General features: G+C 47.8%; 1 protein-coding gene across 6 annotated transcripts in view; it reads left to right on the top strand.

Annotated features, from left to right (window-relative positions):
* The window catches only part of dscama (Down syndrome cell adhesion molecule a), a 73,130-nt gene extending 58,534 nt beyond the window's left edge, over nucleotides 1-14,596 (top strand). For 3 of the 6 annotated variants that reach the window (XM_062485489.1, XM_062485487.1, XM_062485492.1), the window contains 18 exons: nucleotides 495-565; nucleotides 780-1,023; nucleotides 1,447-1,593; nucleotides 3,509-3,664; nucleotides 4,296-4,429; nucleotides 4,683-4,836; nucleotides 5,560-5,677; nucleotides 5,837-6,000; nucleotides 6,464-6,562; nucleotides 6,859-7,047; nucleotides 7,173-7,463; nucleotides 8,819-8,998; nucleotides 9,107-9,137; nucleotides 9,312-9,427; nucleotides 9,709-9,867; nucleotides 10,777-10,974; nucleotides 11,175-11,477; nucleotides 12,690-14,596. In XM_062485489.1, coding sequence (XP_062341473.1) covers nucleotides 495-565; nucleotides 780-1,023; nucleotides 1,447-1,593; nucleotides 3,509-3,664; nucleotides 4,296-4,429; nucleotides 4,683-4,836; nucleotides 5,560-5,677; nucleotides 5,837-6,000; nucleotides 6,464-6,562; nucleotides 6,859-7,047; nucleotides 7,173-7,463; nucleotides 8,819-8,998; nucleotides 9,107-9,137; nucleotides 9,312-9,427; nucleotides 9,709-9,867; nucleotides 10,777-10,974; nucleotides 11,175-11,477; nucleotides 12,690-13,066 — 3,131 coding nt within the window. In that variant the 3' untranslated portion in view covers nucleotides 13,067-14,596. The remainder of the gene's footprint in view (nucleotides 1-494; nucleotides 566-779; nucleotides 1,024-1,446; nucleotides 1,594-3,508; nucleotides 3,665-4,295; nucleotides 4,430-4,682; nucleotides 4,837-5,559; nucleotides 5,678-5,836; nucleotides 6,001-6,463; nucleotides 6,563-6,858; nucleotides 7,048-7,172; nucleotides 7,464-8,818; nucleotides 8,999-9,106; nucleotides 9,138-9,311; nucleotides 9,428-9,708; nucleotides 9,868-10,776; nucleotides 10,975-11,174; nucleotides 11,478-12,689) is intronic. The other 3 variants (XM_062485490.1, XM_062485488.1, XM_062485491.1) reach the window with 2 other exon arrangements.
* Nucleotides 14,597-18,469: the final 3,873 nt, after the last annotated feature.

Genomic DNA, 18,469 nt, shown 5'->3' with positions numbered 1-18,469 from the left:
AACCAAATCAAAGAGCGAGAGATAACCGACATGAGTGGGCAGACCAGGGTCCAGGGGGGTAGAGAGAGGGACGGGGTGAGTCCATTCATTAACAGCACAGTGACATCAGCTGCTTTGGCTCTGTTGCATTATTGAACGCACGCTGACCCTGCACTAAAAGCAAGACTTTTCAATTAGCAGCCCCCACTGTAAATGTCACACTGCGGTCAATAGACCACGGGCTAGCCGGCTTCTTTCCAAATTGCCCTCTCTACCACGCCCCCCCGCCCACCCTGCCTCCCCACCCCCCATTCCTCTATGAGACACGACTCTCTCATTTGATCCCCCGCAAACATGGCGGCCATGTTTGTTGATGAGGGGCGACTCAGGCCCGCCACAACCCGGCTTCAAGCCCCCTTCTGTCCTCCGCCCTGACCGTGGCCCCCCCCCTGCCTGACCAACGTGCTGTGCGCCCCCCCCCACCCTGACCACCGTGCTGTGTGCCCCCCCTCCAGCTCCTGACGGCCCCCCACAGGAAGTGCAGCTGGAGGCTCTCTCTTCCCAAAGCATCCGGGTGTCATGGAGGGTGAGATGATTCGCTATCTTCTCTGAGCGTGGAGGCCTGAGGTGTGGACCTGTGTGTGAGGTTCATCGCGACACCCTCGCTTATCTTCCTGTCTCTCCCGTTTTCTCTTTCGGCTCTCTCCTATCTCTCTCTATCTCTCTCTCGCTCTGTCATCTCTGCTATCTTCCTCATCTCCATCATCTTCCTCATCGTCTCCGTCACCTCCTCCCATCAGGCCCCCAAGAAGCACCTTCAGAATGGGGCGATCCGGGGCTACCAGGTGGGCTACAGGGAGTACAGCTCCGGGGGGAACTACCAGTTCAGCGTGATCAGCATGGAGACCACAGGGGACAACAGCGAGAGCCTGATCCTGGACAACCTGAAGAAGTTCACCCAGTACGGCGTGGTGGTCCAGGCTAGCAACAGCGCCGGGACCGGGCCCTCCTCCGCAGAGGTGTCCTCCACTACCCTGGAAGACGGTGAGAATCTTGGATATCAAAACTTTACCGTTCATTATATTTATGTTCAATGTAGCTGTTGTGTGTTGGCCGGCAGTGGCTGTATCTTGAGGAACTTAGTGAGGTTGCAGGATTGGTCCTCGTAAATCGTTTATTTAGGAAAAGTTGTGAGTAAAAAACAGAGTATATGTTTAAGATTACAACACATGGGAATAGTTAAAGCAGTGTAAGTATGTGAGAGAGACTAAATCAATGTCATAATCCATAGATATACAACCAGATATATCGACAGCCAATCCTTTGTACTGTGTCTCAACGAATATGTGTCTTTATTGGGGAGCCTGTAAAATACAGTAAGCATACGTCGCCACCTGCTGGGCAGTTTTGTCACTGCCGGTGAGGCGATTGCGTCACATGACCCTGTGTTGTCATGTCCTCCTCCAGTACCCAGCCGCCCTCCAGAGAACGTCCAGGCCACGGCCTCCTCCCCAGAGATCATCTCCCTGTCCTGGCTCACCCCTCCCAAGGAGGCTCTCAACGGCAACCTGCTGGGCTTCAGGGTCATCTACTGGGCCAACCTACCAGATGGAGGTACACACACACACACACACACACACACGAGCGTACGCACACAAGCACATGAGGTAGCTTCATACTGTTTGCTACACGCTCACATACACACTAGAATGTGATTGGCGTCATCACGTGCACGGCACTCTTACTGGCCCAACCGCAAAGGTACGCATTCTACACAAGGTACACACTGATGCAATAACCCACTTACTGGGGTCAGAAGTACATCCATCAGTTTTCATTTGTCACTCTGTCACACGGCATATTTGTTTGCGACACACCGTGAAAAAATAAGCCTTCAGAACTCAGAACACATAGCTCCATATGGCTCGCAGAATACAGGATTTGAAGCAGATATTAGGAGTCGCAGTCAAACGTGGACAACGTGCCGTGCAGTCTCGATGTGGAGACATGTCATGGTGATGGGTTGTGACAGCGAGGCTACCTTTGACCTCTGGTCTGTCACATCCTGTTGTTGTGACGGGCCCTGCGTGCACCCGTACAACATGACTGCTCCCAGTCTGACAGACAACCCTAGTTTGCATGGTAACAGTGAATGCCACTGAAAGACATGTTTAAAGCTGGACTGCATGCCCATACGGAACACATACCGTATGGGCATCCATAATGTGACACTCTGAGGCGTTTTGAGTTCCACAATTTTGTTTTAGTGTTGATATTGAATTGTCACAAATTCTGGAGAAAAAAAATCATAATTGTTGTATTAGCTCATATCAGTAGAACGATCATATCAGTAGTGTTTGGCTTTGCTGTTCTGTTAATCCCGATATGATACAGACATACTACATTCCTCTTGGAAAGCAGTATCCGTTATTAACCAGCAGAGGGTGTAGTAAGCCCATGTTTTAACATGACATTGTAGTGGTGGTAAAACTGAGAGGTCTTCCTCTATCTATGCTAACAGAACGTAAATGCTACACATTTTCCCAGAGGCTAATCAATTAAATCAATTTGATTGATATCATAAACTGAAAGAGGTAGTATACATTCAAACAATTTTACAAGAGAGGAGCGGTGGACTGGACGATATAAAGCCCAGCTGTCTGTGCTGGACTGGCTAGTTAGTGGCCCGACTCACAGCTCCCAGAGCAACAGTTGAAGAGACGGCATGAGGACAGTCCATAAATACTAAATCCTGGTCTAGGGAGTTGAACAAAATCCAGTCCAGTGAAACCAGAGTACGGTGACACAACTGAGCTCATCATAGCACACAGCTGCCCAGGGGGAGCCGAAGCTTCGATTACTTCTTTAAAACATCACAGTGGAGGGTTGACACCTGCGCTAATGAAGCGCTGGGAATCAACCAGCGATAGACAGGGCGAGAGAGTCGAACGGAAGGAAGGAGAGAGAGAGAAGGAGACTTGCAGAGCGACTCCGAGAGGTGGAAGGGAGAGAGAGAAGGGAGGGGGAGAGATGGAGACAGATAGGAAAAGAGAAGAGAGAGAAAGGGAAAGACGAGACAGACAGCTGGAGAGACAGACATCAATAATTCAACATCTCAGCCAAGGCAAGGAGATGGAGCCCAGAACAGACCTTGTCTGGGCTGTCTAATCTAGCCTTTGTGGCCATGGTGTGATTGAACATGGAGTTATGTCCACAGTCGTGCCATGACATCCTTGGAAATAAAATCTTATTTCAACCCCATGTTATATACTGTGCACTGCAGTGAAAGGGTGCATTTGCTCTGGTTGCCTGGGCAGCGCTGTCAGCCACTCATCTCAGGAGGTTGAACATGCTGGGGTCTTTATTAGACGGGGCCTCAGGTGTTTGGGCTGTCTCTGTCAACGTGTTCCTTATCTCTCCCCCTCCTTCTCTTTACCTCCCTCCTCGATTCCAACCGCACCTCCATACCTCCTGGCATCCACCTTGCCCCCTCTCCCCTCCCCATCTCGCCCTCCGTTCCCTGGCTCAGAGCTGGGGGAGATCCGGAACGTGACCACCTCAAAGCCTTCCCTGGAGCTGGATGGTCTGGAGAAGTACACCAACTACAGCATCCAGGTGTTGACCTTCACCCGGGCCGGGGACGGTGTCCGCAGCGAGCAGATCTACACGCGCACCAAGGAGGATGGTACGGTCATTCACCTGGGGCCTGAGAGGGAGCTCTGTGCATCTCTATGCAGACACACCAGGGCCACGGTCGAAATGATGCAACTTTCCAGTGCTGGGATTCGAGTGTGTTGTTAGAGAAGGGTTGTATGTGTGTACACTGTGCTCGTGTGAGAGTTGCTCTACTGTAAACATAAAAATAGAAATCTGCAATGTTGTAGATTTGGTTGATATACCCCAGGGGTCTAACTAAGGTTCCTTTGTGGGTCTGAAGTCAGGTATTGCGTGTCATCTTTCCTTTGGTCCTCAGGGCTTGCCGTATGTTCTGGAAATTTGCTAGCTTGAAAGAACTGAGGAAGGACTCTTTTACAGTTTTTTGTTGAAGTGATAGAAGGTGACATCTGGTCCGGATGCCTTAAAATCAGCAGCTGAAAAGCTGCAGCCCTAGCATTCAGAAACTTTGTTGTGGTAGAGGTTTCTTTTCAGTCATAAAATGTGAGATATATTGTATTGTAGACTTTATCTGGCTACCTCAAATCTCAGGGGTAGAGAGTACTGGATGTGTAGTTTATGCTACAGTGAGTTACACCACAGTAAGGATTGACACAAGATATGTAATAATTTTTAAAACTTTTTACTTCATTTCCCATCAGTCCCTGGTCCTCCCGCCGGCGTGAAGGCAGCAGCGGCGTCTAACTCGGTGGTGTTTGTGTCCTGGCTCCCTCCTCTTAAACTCAATGGCATCATTAGGAAGTATACGGTCTTCTGCTCCAATCCACACCCTACGGTAAGGCCACTGGACACAGATGAGGGAAGGGGGTTTTGGAAGTTCTGGGATGTTCTCGAAGAGTTGGAGGTCTATCTAACATTCTATCATCTATCTCTCTATATTTCTATCTAAATCTACTGTATGTAAAGATTTAGCCAGATTCAGTAGGGCAGTGTTTGAGATGTTTATGATCCCAAGCCAGGAGTCCTATTCCAGTGTTAGGTGACTGTGTGTGACTGTGTCCTGCGTGGTTGTGTCCCTGCGTCTCCAGGTGAGCAGTGAGTTTGAGGCAGCGCCGGACGTGTTCTTCTACCGGATCCCCAACCTGAGCAGGACCCGTCAGTACAGCATCTGGGTGGTGGCCGTGACCGCCGCGGGGCGCGGCAACGCCAGCGACATCATCACCATCAAACCCCTGGCCGAGGGTAGGTGGAGGAGCATGTTCTCTCTGCTACACAGTGGTGACACGGTCCCGGGCGAACCGTCGTGCAGCACTTCTGACGTCGGCCATTTTGAAAACAGTTCATTGAAGCTCGAGCCAAATGGTTTGAGCTTTTCCAAGGCCTGCCAGCCAGATGAAAAGCATGTGTTTCCTTACTTGTGGCTTCTGTGGTGAGACCTAAGGGACTGTACCGTATCTCAACCCAAGAGCGCAGGCCGGCCCGTCAAACAGAATGCAAATGGGCTCCTGTTTTGCCCTGTCAGCACTCGCGCCCTGTGGTGAGAGCTGATAAGCTGATGGTTCCCAGTGATAGGCAGCCAAGTCTCTCTGAGTCGGGACCTCTAGCTCTTATCAGGACGCTCCCATCCTGTTTGAGGCAGGCCTGATGAATGTTCTGGCTGCTCCAATCACCGCCCTCCACACACACACACACACACACGCACAGACCCAGAGCCCTAACCTGGCCCGGCTAAAGTCAGAGCCCCCCTCTTGGTGTGAAAGTTGGTGGAAGGAGTGGACGCAGAGATTTGTCATTTCAACTGCATTAACTCAGACAGCAGTTTTTTAGAGCGGAACTTTGAACCACCATAGAAACCCCATTCTATTTTAACCCGGGTCAACATAGTATCTTGATTGGTTATCGTGCGCGGTTGTTACAGTGATGCTGTAGCCTTGCTCATGTGAGGTGTTGTGTGTGTTTCTGTAGCCCCTGCCAGGATCCTAACCTTCAACGGGACCGTCACCACCCCTTGGATGAGGGACATTGTGTTGCCCTGTAAGGCGGTCGGTGACCCCGCCCCCACGGTCAAGTGGCTGAAGGAAACGTAAGTTGATGCGACATTGCTGCACAGCCTGGTGACATCACATATAGGGAAGAACATTCTCCAATGTTCCATTTCTTCAAACCAACCACAACTAAGAATCCTTTGTCTGTTGCTTGTTGTTTGTGTTCGTGCTAACCATCCCACATGCATGTGATTCAGCAACGGAAGCCCCGCCCCTGCTGTGATTGACAGCCGGCGCAGTGTCCATGGCAACGGTAGCCTGGTGATCCGCACAGTGAAAGCCGAGGACTCTGGGAACTACACCTGTGTAGCCAGTAACAGCTTCGGCCCTGATAAGATCATCCTAAACCTGCAGGTTCAAGGTAAACAACATGTAGAATAACCACTATATCTGGGTAGAGCACATGGTGTACTGAGTCTAAGATTAGTATTCAGGGGATATACAGTATATATACTGTTTACACTATGAATTCAAACTAATTGTCAAAAAGTGTATTTTGTTTTGCACTATACTAACCATCTTCAATCTCTTAACTCCATAATATTTTGTTTATATATATATCATTAGGGGATTAAAGACTCCTTAATATCCTCAAGGATGTCTGGATAGAATCAATAGCACCAATAACACTCTACCTCTCCCTCTGTCTTTCTCTCTGTCTCTCTCCCTTCTCTCCCTCTCCGTTCTATCTGTCTCTCTCCCTTTTCTCTCTCTCCTTTCTCTCTCTCTCTCATTTTATTCTGATTAGCTAATTTGCCTAATTAGATTAGGCTCTTTGAGTTTGAATGACATTAAGATCCTTGTGTGTTGTACCCACTCTCCAGTTCCCCCGGACCAACCACGCCTAACCGTTACCAAGACAACCACCACATCCATCACCCTGTCCTGGATACCCGGGGACAATGGAGGCAGCTCCATCAGAGGTACCTACTCAGAGCCCCCTGTTGGCGTCCCACACTGGGGACCCTGTTCTACCAAGTCTGCATATCTCCAATAACACCAACTCCATAATATCCCCCTCTGTTTCTCTCTCTCTCTCTTCCCTCTCTCTCTCTCTCTCTCTCTCTCTCTCTCTCTCTCTCTCTCTCTCTCTCTCTCTCTTTCTCTCTCTCTCTCTCTCTCTCTCTCTCAATCTCTCTCTCTCTCCCCCTCTCTCTCTCTCTCTCTCTCTCTCTCTCTCTCTCTCTCTCTCTCTCTCTCTCTGTCTCTCTCTCTCTAGGCTACATCCTGCAGTACTCAGAGGACAACAGCGAGCAGTGGGGGAACTACGCCATCAGCCCCAGCGAGCGTTCCTACCGGCTGGAGAACCTCAAGTGTGGAACCTGGTACAAGTTCACCCTGACGGCCCAGAATGCAGTGGGGCCGGGACGGATCAGCGAGATCATCGAGGCCAAGACCCACGGGAAAGGTACGCACACGTCCCTCTGCGAGGGGCTCCCATTTCATCCCGACTCCTCACATCCGCGACGAGTCCTCGCCGTGCCGCTGCCCCCGACTCTGATCCACGGTGTCCTCCTCTCTCTCTCACCCCAGAGCCTCAGTACTCCAAGGACCAGGAGCTGTTCACGAGCATCAACGCCACGCGCGTCAGGCTCAATCTGGTCGGCTGGAACAACGGCGGCTGCCCCATCACGTCCTTCACCTTAGAGTACCGCCCGGTGGAGTCGCCGGCGTGGACCACGGCCCAGCGCACATCGCTGACCAAGAGCTACATCCTGTACGACCTGCAGGAGGCCACCTGGTACGAGCTGCAGATGAAGGTGTACAACAGCGCGGGCTTCGCCGAGAAGAGGGTCAAGTTTGCCACGCTCAGCTACGACGGCAGTGAGTTTCCCAACAGACTTCCAGTTCCAGTTTTGATCCGTCGTGAGGCCTTTCTGCTGTGTTTTTTGTCTGTGTGGAGAGCGTGTGGAATGTGTGGTGATCCGTGTGCTCGACCCACACGTCAACACTCGCTGTTCTCGTCCTGTCATGGGCCTTAGGAAATGTGGGGTATTGGTAGTGAAGGATCTGTTACAGGATGATAGACTGAGTGACTTTGATGAGATGCCTTTTACCAATCCCATACCCTGGAAATTCATTTCCAGCTGTCCATGGGTAGCATCAGACCATATTATTTAAGACCTCCAAAGAAAGGGACATAAATCCCCATTTTCATATCAGCAGAGCTCCAGGGTTCGTCTCACTGGTGTTAAACTGGCTGTCTACTGCCAGTCTCTCCGACCCCGCCCCCGCCCCTCACCCCAAACCCCTCCAGCCGCGGGGGGTTCAGGTCGTGCTGATGAATCGGGCAGTAAAGTACCTCCCCGTTTTCTGCTGACTCCGGAGGCCGCGGCTGTTTTGTCTGCCGCTTTTTATGACGCCTCCATCAGCCCTGTATCGAGCGAGTGCGCATTCATTATATGACTCTGGTGAGGGGGGCATAGATGAGCAATCACCTGCCAGCACCCCCCCCCCACACACACACACACACACACACACACACACACTCCTCCCACGCTCAACCTGGCAGACCTCTCCCCCCTCCAACCCTGTCTTTCGGTGGTTCAGCAACTGCCCCTGCCATCAGAACAAACCCCCTGGTTCTTGACCCCGGGTTCGTTTGTCTCCACCTGCGCCAGACATCCGCCTCTACTTCCGCCCTCACCCCTCCCGAGCCCCATCGACCCGTCCAGGAACTGTGAAAGAAGGAGGTGGTGGTTGGTGGGGGGGAAATTGCTGAGCGTCGGTTCAGCTGAGAAGGATGAGTTCATCTCTTTTAAGTAGCGCTTCAGTCAACTGGGCATTATTGCCTATTCTGCAAAAGGTCAGGTGCTGATTGCAGCACAGTTCAGCAGCTCGCTGGTCCGGGCCGTGTTGTGTGATTGGAGAGAGAGACATTACTTTGGGATGCAAGCAGCAGAGGCACTCCGCTTCTAACAGGCGCTTGCCGCATGTTTTAAACATTAACATAAAGGTCATTTGCTGTTTAACATTCAGCAACCACAAACCCCATATGGACGTATTTCTATATTTTGCTTCGAACTTTCGAATTTCTGGTCTCAACATTTGATCAATCGGTTTGCCTTTCATGCATTTTATGTCATTACTATTATGGATGATTATGATGATGATGTTTAGTAACGATGTTTAAAACGATCCCAGTGCGTGGCAGTTTCTAATGAGAGCGCTCCACACAGGCACCATCGCCCCTCTGGTCAGGGCTCCAAACGGGCCTCCAGAAGGCAGCTCGTCAGGCAACGAGGGTCTGAAGATGATGGTGACCATCTCCTGCGTGCTGGTGGGCATCGTGCTGGTCTTCACCCTCCTGCTGGTGCTGAGGAGGAGGAGGAGGGAACAGAGGCTCAAGAGGCTGAGAGGTGAGAGGTCACCGCATACATTCCAAAACGAATATTGCATGCCATACGTCTTCTTTTTTTCATCTTAACTGAATTGTTGGTCATTCATTTATCCTGTGTGGTCTTTAGATGCTAAAAGTTTGGCTGAGATGCTCATGAGGTAAGAATCATCCAGAAGTTCAATGCATTTCCGCAAACTATAGTTGTATAATGTATATTCTTATACTATTCGTATACAACTGCACCAATAAAACATTAGTGTACTGGTATGAGAGGCATTACAATGAAAGCTTCCAGTAACTGACACTTGAATGGCTCTCCTGTGTTCTCTCAGTAAAAACACCAGACCAGCAGAGACCATTAACAAGCAGCAGCAGACCCTGCGAATGCACATCGACATCCCCCGAGCCCAGCTCCTCATCGAGGAGAGAGACACCATGGAGACTGTTGGTGAGTGGAACTCAATAAATATCATCCCAGAAATACTGAAGTCTACTTCAAACGACAGGAAGCCCTCTTATGACTTTCTCAGTAGCATGAATATTGCCGTCTGAACATTCTTCCTTTTGGTCTGTGTTTGGATGTGCGCTATGAAGTCAAAGACAATACACCGATACACTTTTGGGTTGTCGATGCTTCAGTGTGTCAGTGTCTAGACAGAGGTGGTGGATTCCTCCAGATTCATGTGGAGGACTAAGTTTGAGAGTCCTCTCTTCTCTCCCTCCCCCCAGACGACAGGTCCACCGTGCTGCTGACGGACAACGACTTTGGGGAGACCCAGAAACAGAAGTCCTCCACGGTGACGCACACAGTCCACTACCAGTCCCTGTCCCAAGCCACCGGACCACTGGTGGACGTGTCCGATGCCAGACCTGGAACCAGTAAGTCCAGTACGGACACATTTAATTTCCTTTGGTAGAATAGCGTTTGTGTTTGGTCGGAGGAGAACCTCTAGACAACCGCCAGACAGGTGAAAACAAACTATAACGTACGGTTTGACTGTCGAAATATGACTGTACTAGAAAGAAAGCTTTTAAAAAGGTACATGTGGCCTGTCTGTCTTTAGTTGTACACCAGACTGCAGTATGTGTCTGTGTGTTCGTTAGCTTGTTGACAAACAAGAGGACGGTTCAAAGGCAATTTGGAGCTGGGTCGACCTGTGCTCCACCTCTCTCACCCACTCAGTTCCCTCCCTCTAATTGAAGATAATTGGGTGTGCTGGTTACGCTCTGACTCCAGCAGTCCTGAGACATTGGGGATGTAATTAGCACCTCCGCTACCCCCTCCTCTGATGGTACTGGCAGTGAGGAGCCAGTGTACGCACGTGCTCCACATTACATTCATGTTACAATAAGTTCCCTTTTACACCTTCATTCCATCCCTCTCAGAGTTGTCTGTGTTGACAGATGCATTGGTTAGATTATGCTCCACAGAGAAATGCATGTAGGTGGTGTTTTGTCGTCTATAGGTGCCTTATTGAACATCATGTTTTATATGCGATCTTGACTTTTATATGCTGTACATATACCTTTCCCAAGAGTGACATTTTGAATGTCAATGTAGAAAATTCTGGAAGTAAACAATTTAATAGCTGAGTCCTTATTGATGCACAGTTTAGCAATGAAATCAATTAGCAAACATCCACTTTAGCACATTAAGCCCTGTAATTATTCACATGTCAACAGAAAAGTATTTTAACCCTTGGTCGGATGCAAGGACATTGTGTCCTTCTCTCTATGACGTAACGCAGTGCTTCCGTGAGCACTGTGACGTAACATCTGGCTCCTCCCTCCTCTCAGACCCCACAGCTCGGCGTACCGCCAAAGCTGGCCCTGCCGCTCGCAACCGCTACGCAAGCCAGTGGACCCTCAACAGGCCACACCCCCCTGTCTCCGCCCACACGCTGAGCACTGATTGGAGGCTTCCCACGCCCAGAGTGGCAGGTTCTGTGGACAAGGAGAGTGACAGCTATAGCGTCAGCCCATCTCAGGACACAGGTGAGCCAGCGCATTCCAGACCCTACCACACTTCCTGTTACCCATTTTATGATTAACACTGGCCTCAACCCATGCCCTGTAACACCAGTCATTTAATAACTGCTACTATACAACACTAAGCAGCCCTTGTACTGAACCATGCTAACGTTAGCGGCTAACCTCTCCACTAACCTGACCTCTGACCCCGCCTCACGCATCAGACCGGGCGCGGAGCAGCATGGTCTCCACGGAGAGCGCCTCCTCCACATACGAGGAGCTGGCGCGGGCCTACGAGCACGCCAAGATGGAGGAGCAGCTGCGCCACGCCAAGTTCACCATCACCGAGTGCTTCATCTCCGACACGTCCTCGGAGCAGATGACGGCGGGCACCAACGACTACACGGACAGCCTGACCTCCAGCACGCCCTCCGAGTCGGGCATCTGCCGCTTCACCGCCTCCCCGCCCAAGCCCCAGGACGTCAGCCGCGTCATGAACATGGCCGTGCCCAAGGCCCACAGACCGGGTGAGGCCGAGCTGCTGGTTGGCTAACTGACCTGGGCCTGCATGACTAATGTTTTAAAATGGCCTTGCTCTAATGCTGGGACTCACAAACAGGTTCCTTAACTCCTAACTCTTAACTCACAACCCTAAAATCACTGAGTCCTGACTGAAAGAGTGTGGAAAGATTAAGACTTTTCACAGTGTTCTGTACCATTTAATTCTGATATGGTGTGTTTTGTTAACTGCAATGTATTCATTTTGCAGACTACAAATGTAATAAGGAAAAAACCACTCAAAACACAATGCGGGTCACTCAGACCAAACCAATCAATTCAAAGTCATTCCCCTCTCCCTTGTAAATGCCAGCGTCTGCATAGTAGGCCAAACAGAACATATCCCAGGGGTTGGGCTACGTAAATATTTACTGCTGATAGATCCTCTGTTCTGAAAATAATGATCTGGTAAGCTATAAAACTGCAGCTGTAAATATGAAATTGTGCACTACTTCTCTCTTATTAAATCAAATTGGATACTGATTGTTAGATTCTTGCGGTGTGCAATAGTGTGCACAGGTATGCCACAGGAGAAACACATTTGAATCTTTTATACTGAACATTGAGATCAACAAATGAGATTCTGTCTATTTCAGTTAAGGTTAATCATAGAGATGTACAGTAACTTACACTAATTTCTACTCTAGCGTTATATATTTAACACAGATCTATTCTAACTGAACTCCACTGCAATCTTTAATCCATAGCATTACTTATTTATGTTATGGATAAGCAACAGTCTTCAGTTTTCCCCCTGATACAATAAGCATAATGGAGCCAGAGGAAATTGAAGACTGGAAGATACCACCGTTTAATTTAATGTTGGTCTAGGTCAATGTGAAACCAAGGACACAGTCAGCTTGTACAGCACTAGGAGAATAATGGATGCGGAAAATGGAAGAGTATGACTTCAGTAAAGTCAAAGGAGAGAGGTCTAGTTTCAGAATTTGTCTGACTGGTATTGTATGATAGGGAGTTGCTGTGGTAGATGTGTTGAGCTAGTCCAAAACAGGCTATTTGTCTAAAAAAGTCAAATACCATAACAGCAAAGCTACCATCCTCTCTCCTCGGTGTTCAAATTCTGAATTTGAAGAATTGTACTATCTTCAATGGACCATTTCTTGGAATGTTGAACATGTTCTAGATATTAACCACTGTGCGTTCTCTCCTCTCTCCTGTAGGGGGCGAGCTGGTGCACCTGCCCCCATACCTGAGGATGGACTTCCTGCTCAACCGTGGCATGTCATGCTCGGGGACATCCAGGGGCGGAGCCAGCGGAGAGGGCGCGATGGGCCAGGCGTGTCTGGAGCCTCAGAAGAGCCGCTCCCTGAAACGCCCCTCACGCATGGCCCCCCCTACGCCCACTGAGGCCCCCCAGGCCAGCAGGGACCCAGTGGCCCAGTGGCAGCCCGGCTCAGCTGCCACGCTGCCCCACAGAGAGGGCTCGGAGCTGGCCCAGGCTGCCAAGCTCAGCACCTCCCAGGAGTCCCTGCTGGACTCCAGAGGACACCTCAAACCGAGCAGCAACCCCTACGCAAAGTCCTACACGCTGGTATAACACCAGGAGCACGGGGCCAGACTCAGACTCACACTAACACTGGACTTAACACTCAAGTGCAGTAAACTGACTCTCACCACGCAGTCCTGTATATACGTTCCCTTTTCTTCAACGAGGGGTCACTTTTACTAATCTCCTTTATTATTTATTTTGGAGCTTTCTTTCCTTTCTTGTTTGTTTTTTAACTCGTGAGACAAATTCACTCATCTGAAGTGACTCCAGTGGGAGCTTGCCAAACTAATTGCGTTATGAAGGGAGCATTATTTATTCTTTATTATTCTTGTTAATTCTTAATGATTAATTCGTGATTATTAATTGTTGGTTGTCAAATATTAATGATTATTAATTATTGATTACAAACAATCAATTATTACATTATTACCATTACAACAATGTTTTCATAAAAACCTGGACAACAATTTTCTGGAGTGGGAGACATTTTTTTTCTATGGAAATTACTTCTAAAACACTGACTTAAACTTTGGAGAATTCTGGGCATGAAAGCAATCGACACCAGTCCAAACTCAGCTGTCAGCTGCTCTCAAATTGTTACTTTTTTGAAGAAAAAAAAATCTATTTCCTATGGATGCATGGGGACTGACCAACTAAAGACAATGAGCATTCTGACCAGGACTGGACAGCCCAGTTGAGCATTTTGTCACACTATGAAATGATCCAATGTGAAGATTTATTATTCTTATTACTATAAATATATATATAAAAAGAGAAATCACTTTTATTTGTGGATATTACAGGGAAGAATTGATTTGGTTAATAAAGTCCTTAGTCATGTTTGCACATATCTCGTTTTGATTAGGAAATCAAGTCTCTGTTGATCTGTGTCCCATTATCTGATGGTGCAATATGAAAAAAGATATGAAAATTATATGAATACTATTGATCTATACTATACTGTATTGAAAAAAAAAGAACTTATGTTGTGAGTATACTTACAGGGCAGGACAAACTCCAGCTATGTATTCAGGTGTAGTTTACCACTACTAATTTGCCAGGGTGGTAGACGATGTTAGCTAGAACAAGGAGGGTTAGAGATAACGGTTTGCACTTCACGACACCCAAAACAGTGTCCAGGCTGAGGCCTCTATTCTCAGTGCACTAGGTAGAGTCTACAGGGCTCTCACTCCTGATCCGTAGACCTATTGCTGCTGCACTGCAGTGACACTCCTCTACAGGGAAAACTTGAGACAATCCAATACAACCCCCCCCCCCCCCCCCTTCAAACCAAACGTAAAAGTCTATGAAAATACAGTATCTAAAGTGTGGATATACTAAGAAGCTGTTTTTGTTGTTGTCTACCCTGGCCCATTTTTGTTCTTCTTAATTATTTTCTTTTTTTAGTCCTGATGGGAGAGTTTGATAAGAATGCTGTGAGGTCTTTATGCCAGTTTCTATGGGTTAGTTGAATTACTTGTCTTCATTATGATATTCCTTTTAACAAATATGTCGCTTTTTATTTTTAACATGGGTGTTCACTATGGTGGCACTAAAATAAAGAGAAACTAACACAGAGTTACAATTTGATTAATAAAAAGGCTGTTCCCCAAATCTTCCTCCACAGTTTGACATGAATGACTGGTGATGGCATAAAAACAGACAGAGCTTGATGCCACGGCTCCCACATCTAAAGTGAATGTGAACTAGATTCATCATCCATCACTTTTTATGTACCAGCACTCATGCATCTCACAATACTCAAATCTCTATATTAAAGTATTGTTTGTACCAAAGACATTGATCTTTTTTCCCGTTGCGATGGTGGTTGAGATTTCCCTCACAGATGCTGTCACACACACCTTAACTTGCAGGTGGCAGTCCTGCCGAGTATGGTACACACACACACACACACACCATAATGCCATTCCGTACCATCTTCTGGAGGTTGTCAGTTTATGTTCCTGCAATCATGTCTTGCTTTGTTAAACATCGAACAGTTACTAATCTGTACGTTTCACTATCCTGATTCCTCCTGATCTCATGTGTGCTGGTCTTCAAGCAGGGAGAGCGTGATCATGGAGCATTTTGTGTCAGGGCAGAATGGATGGGCAGGGTCACACCATTGCCAAGCAAAGGATCCTGATGTTCCTGCTGGTGTGTGAGTGTACATGACAGTAAGAATATCCATCCGTCACGGCAAGAACTGTGTAAGGTACAGTCGCAGTGCAAGTTGTTCTTTTGAAGGATGCATCTGCAGTAAAGGAATCGGATCAAGTTGTCATATTGCCAACAAATATGAGCTGAGTCAGGTGATTTGGGGATTTCAGTCAACCAATCCCCAAAGAGCTGGTAGGTCAGGTGTCCCTACTGTAGGCTCTGCCATGTGAGGGAGGAAGAGGGGCTCCTTTCTCCTAAATTGGCCTATTGATTTGGAGCCTTCCAGCCTGTCACTCGAGAGATCCAGCTGTGGCTGCCTGATGCCTCAGTTGAAAATTGCTTCCACGGTCCTATATCACAGAGCGAGAGCTAATGCGAAAGCGTATTACTCAGCATGACAACTGTATTCGCCATCCGCTTTTGAAGTACACAACAAATTAAGCGTAGTGACAGAGATTTACTCGCCGTCAACACTCGGACGTTATTAACTGCTGCCGTAAATAAGAGACGGACCCACTGAATTATTCTCTCTGATCGGCCGGAGAAATATGGAGCTGTCTCCGACTGGGAGGCTGATTGCATCGTGAGATGGACGTGGTGCCCGCGCAATGTGCTTTAATTAGGGCGTGTTGAAAGCAATCGCCTGATCAGAGACTGGAGAGAAGGATGTGCACAGCTGGGGTAACATGCGGAACATAACGTTGTCTTTGTCAAGAAGAGGTACATGATTGGAGAGAAAAAAAAGATTGATGACCTCATGGCCCCCATTTGCCAGAGCTATTAAAGAGATGTGAGAGGTACGCCTCCGCCCTACTAGGGTGGAAGGATCTACTGCAGGGGAGTGATTGCTCATCATAGCGAGTCCAGTTTTGGAGTCCTGTTCTTCCCACACCTGTGTCTTTAACTCCCACTCCAGTCATGGTTCCTGCATGATGCTTGCTTTGAGATCAGATCTAATGTGTTTTGGACTATTTTAATGCCGGGGATTTCTGATTGAAAGGTCCAAAATAAACAATATGGGTCTTTAACAGTGCACGCTCACAGATATCCAACGCCAGTGTCAAGCGCTGCAATTTCTCTGACCTGAGTGGGATTCAAACCCACCGCACGATGAATGACACGCAACCATAACCCTTCCTGATTCAGTGGAAAATCTCCCACATACCGTATCAACCGAAAAGAACACTGAACTGAAAGAAAGATTCAGAGAAAGTTGTAGGCAACCACCTGACAAGATTACAATAACCCCCCTGCTTTAGCAAGAAAATATGAATCCATTTAAGTTGGTTAAAAAAACAACACAGTGGTGATAGTTTGCCTTCCATACCAAACATTAGCCTTTAGTGAAGTGGAAGCATCATCATATTCAACAACAACAACAACATATGAGGTGTGTTAAATCAATTTAGGAGGTTGGGTGCCTCTCCAGTTGCCAAGACCGTGTCCATGCTCCATGGATCATGAATGTCACCCACACCCTAGTCATTGGGCCAGATGTCAAGGCTCCCTGTCAGAGAGACCGCAGAACATTCCTGGTTTAGGTTCAGCTCCAACACTCCTGCACAGACACACTGGTGGACAGATTCCTCAGCGAAAGGCTCATGTTTCCAAGCCCTGTAAACCTCACTGCAATACAGTCCTCTCCCAACAATACTAAAGTGAAGGGGCAGAACACCTACGTATACAGCTGTTTGAGTCCTGAAAAGTCTGGTTCTGACATGCATTCTATTTGCTCTTTCTAAGACATATGAGTCACCCGAAGACCTAAACCTGTCCTTTGCAAAAACTCATCTTCCGAAGTGTTGACATTTGGTCCGTATTGGTGTTGGATTAGGATAGCATTAAGGAACAAAGAGTCACAGGATTATCCACGTATCACACTCAAGGGCGCAGAGATCACAGATTGACATGCTGACAAACTCAGTGTCAGGCCCCTGGGGTTTCCTTGCAGTCGTAATCTGTTCATCATAATCTGGATTTCATCAGTTTTAACCTCGGCTTCAACTGGGATGTAATCTTTACGTATTTGACCCAAAAGTTACAAATCTAAGATGTCCAAGCTTCCGCCTCTAGTCTTTCACAAGGGGCTTTCAACACTTGGTAAAATCCTTGTGTCAGGGATCATTTTCTAATCCAATGCACTGAATCAATGTTCAAGGTAAAAAAAGTAATTATCATCACTGGCATGAACTATAAAAATAGTGAGGGAAACAGCTGCCTTTCCTTCTAGTCCTCATTTTCTTTTTATACAACAGGTACTCATGTTTCGACACACCCTCCCTACAACGTATAAAACGACGGGGTACCCCAGGGGTCGTGACCCCAGCACACCAGCACTTGGACATGAACGCTTGCGGAGACGGCTTACACTTTAGCCTCGCTCGCTCTTTCACCCCGGCTTTGGCGCACGTGTCCCCCGGGCTGACTCTAATCTGGGAGAAATGAATTACAGGGCTCAACGCTGCCTCCGCTGGCCTCTCGTGTCAGCAGGTTATCGACCCGTGAAATAGAGCCGCACCTGAGGCTCCGATCCTGGTCCTTCAGACCGAGCCGTCCGCGGGATAGGGCCACGCTTCACTTTTCCTGGAAAATGTTTGATTTCTTCTTCCCCAGACTGAGTGGCTGCAGCCTAGCTACCTTACAGTTAACTCCGTCACACTGTTGGTTCCTGCGAACAACCTGGTTGCAGTTGTTGTTCGATTCGGACGTCTGTTTCTTCAAGAGCGTCGTAACTATTGTGCTGCCTTTGTGAATTTGCACTCTCTTGTTCCTTGCCTGCGTAGCTTGAGGGACTGGGTTCTATTTTAGCCTAGGACTAGGCTTAAATCCAGGTCTGAGGAACTGGGCCCTAATGTTCAGCTTCTCTGTGCAGAGTGTTTAAAATGTTGAGTGGACTGGTTTCTGCTTCGTTATAGGCTCGAAGCCATCCAGTAAATCACGAAGATCGATTGGTGCATTTAAGTTCAAGGTTCATTGCAGGCTCAGGGTAAAATATCAATTTGTGTAATCCAAAAAAGCCTCTTAAATTGTGTAATGATCCTGATAATAAGCATGTTACAAGTGTACTCACTTTCAATCATTTTATGTTCGTTATTTTCAACTAAATGTGATGTTATTCTAATATAAAATATGACAATCCATGATGTAAAGAAACAAAGTTTGACTCCATCTTTCCCTCTTTACAATATTTATTAAGTAGGCGATATATATATATACATATACATATTTATATATATTTTTCCCATCTATGATTTTTTTCTCACATATTTGGGTCAAACAATGCCTTGATGA

The sequence above is a fragment of the Osmerus eperlanus genome, chromosome 19, assembly GCF_963692335.1.
Source record: "Osmerus eperlanus chromosome 19, fOsmEpe2.1, whole genome shotgun sequence".
In the NCBI taxonomy this organism is placed as follows: Eukaryota; Metazoa; Chordata; class Actinopteri; order Osmeriformes; family Osmeridae; genus Osmerus; species Osmerus eperlanus.
The sequence above is the reverse complement of the archived record's forward strand: the minus strand, read 5'-3'. Positions and strand labels throughout refer to the sequence as shown.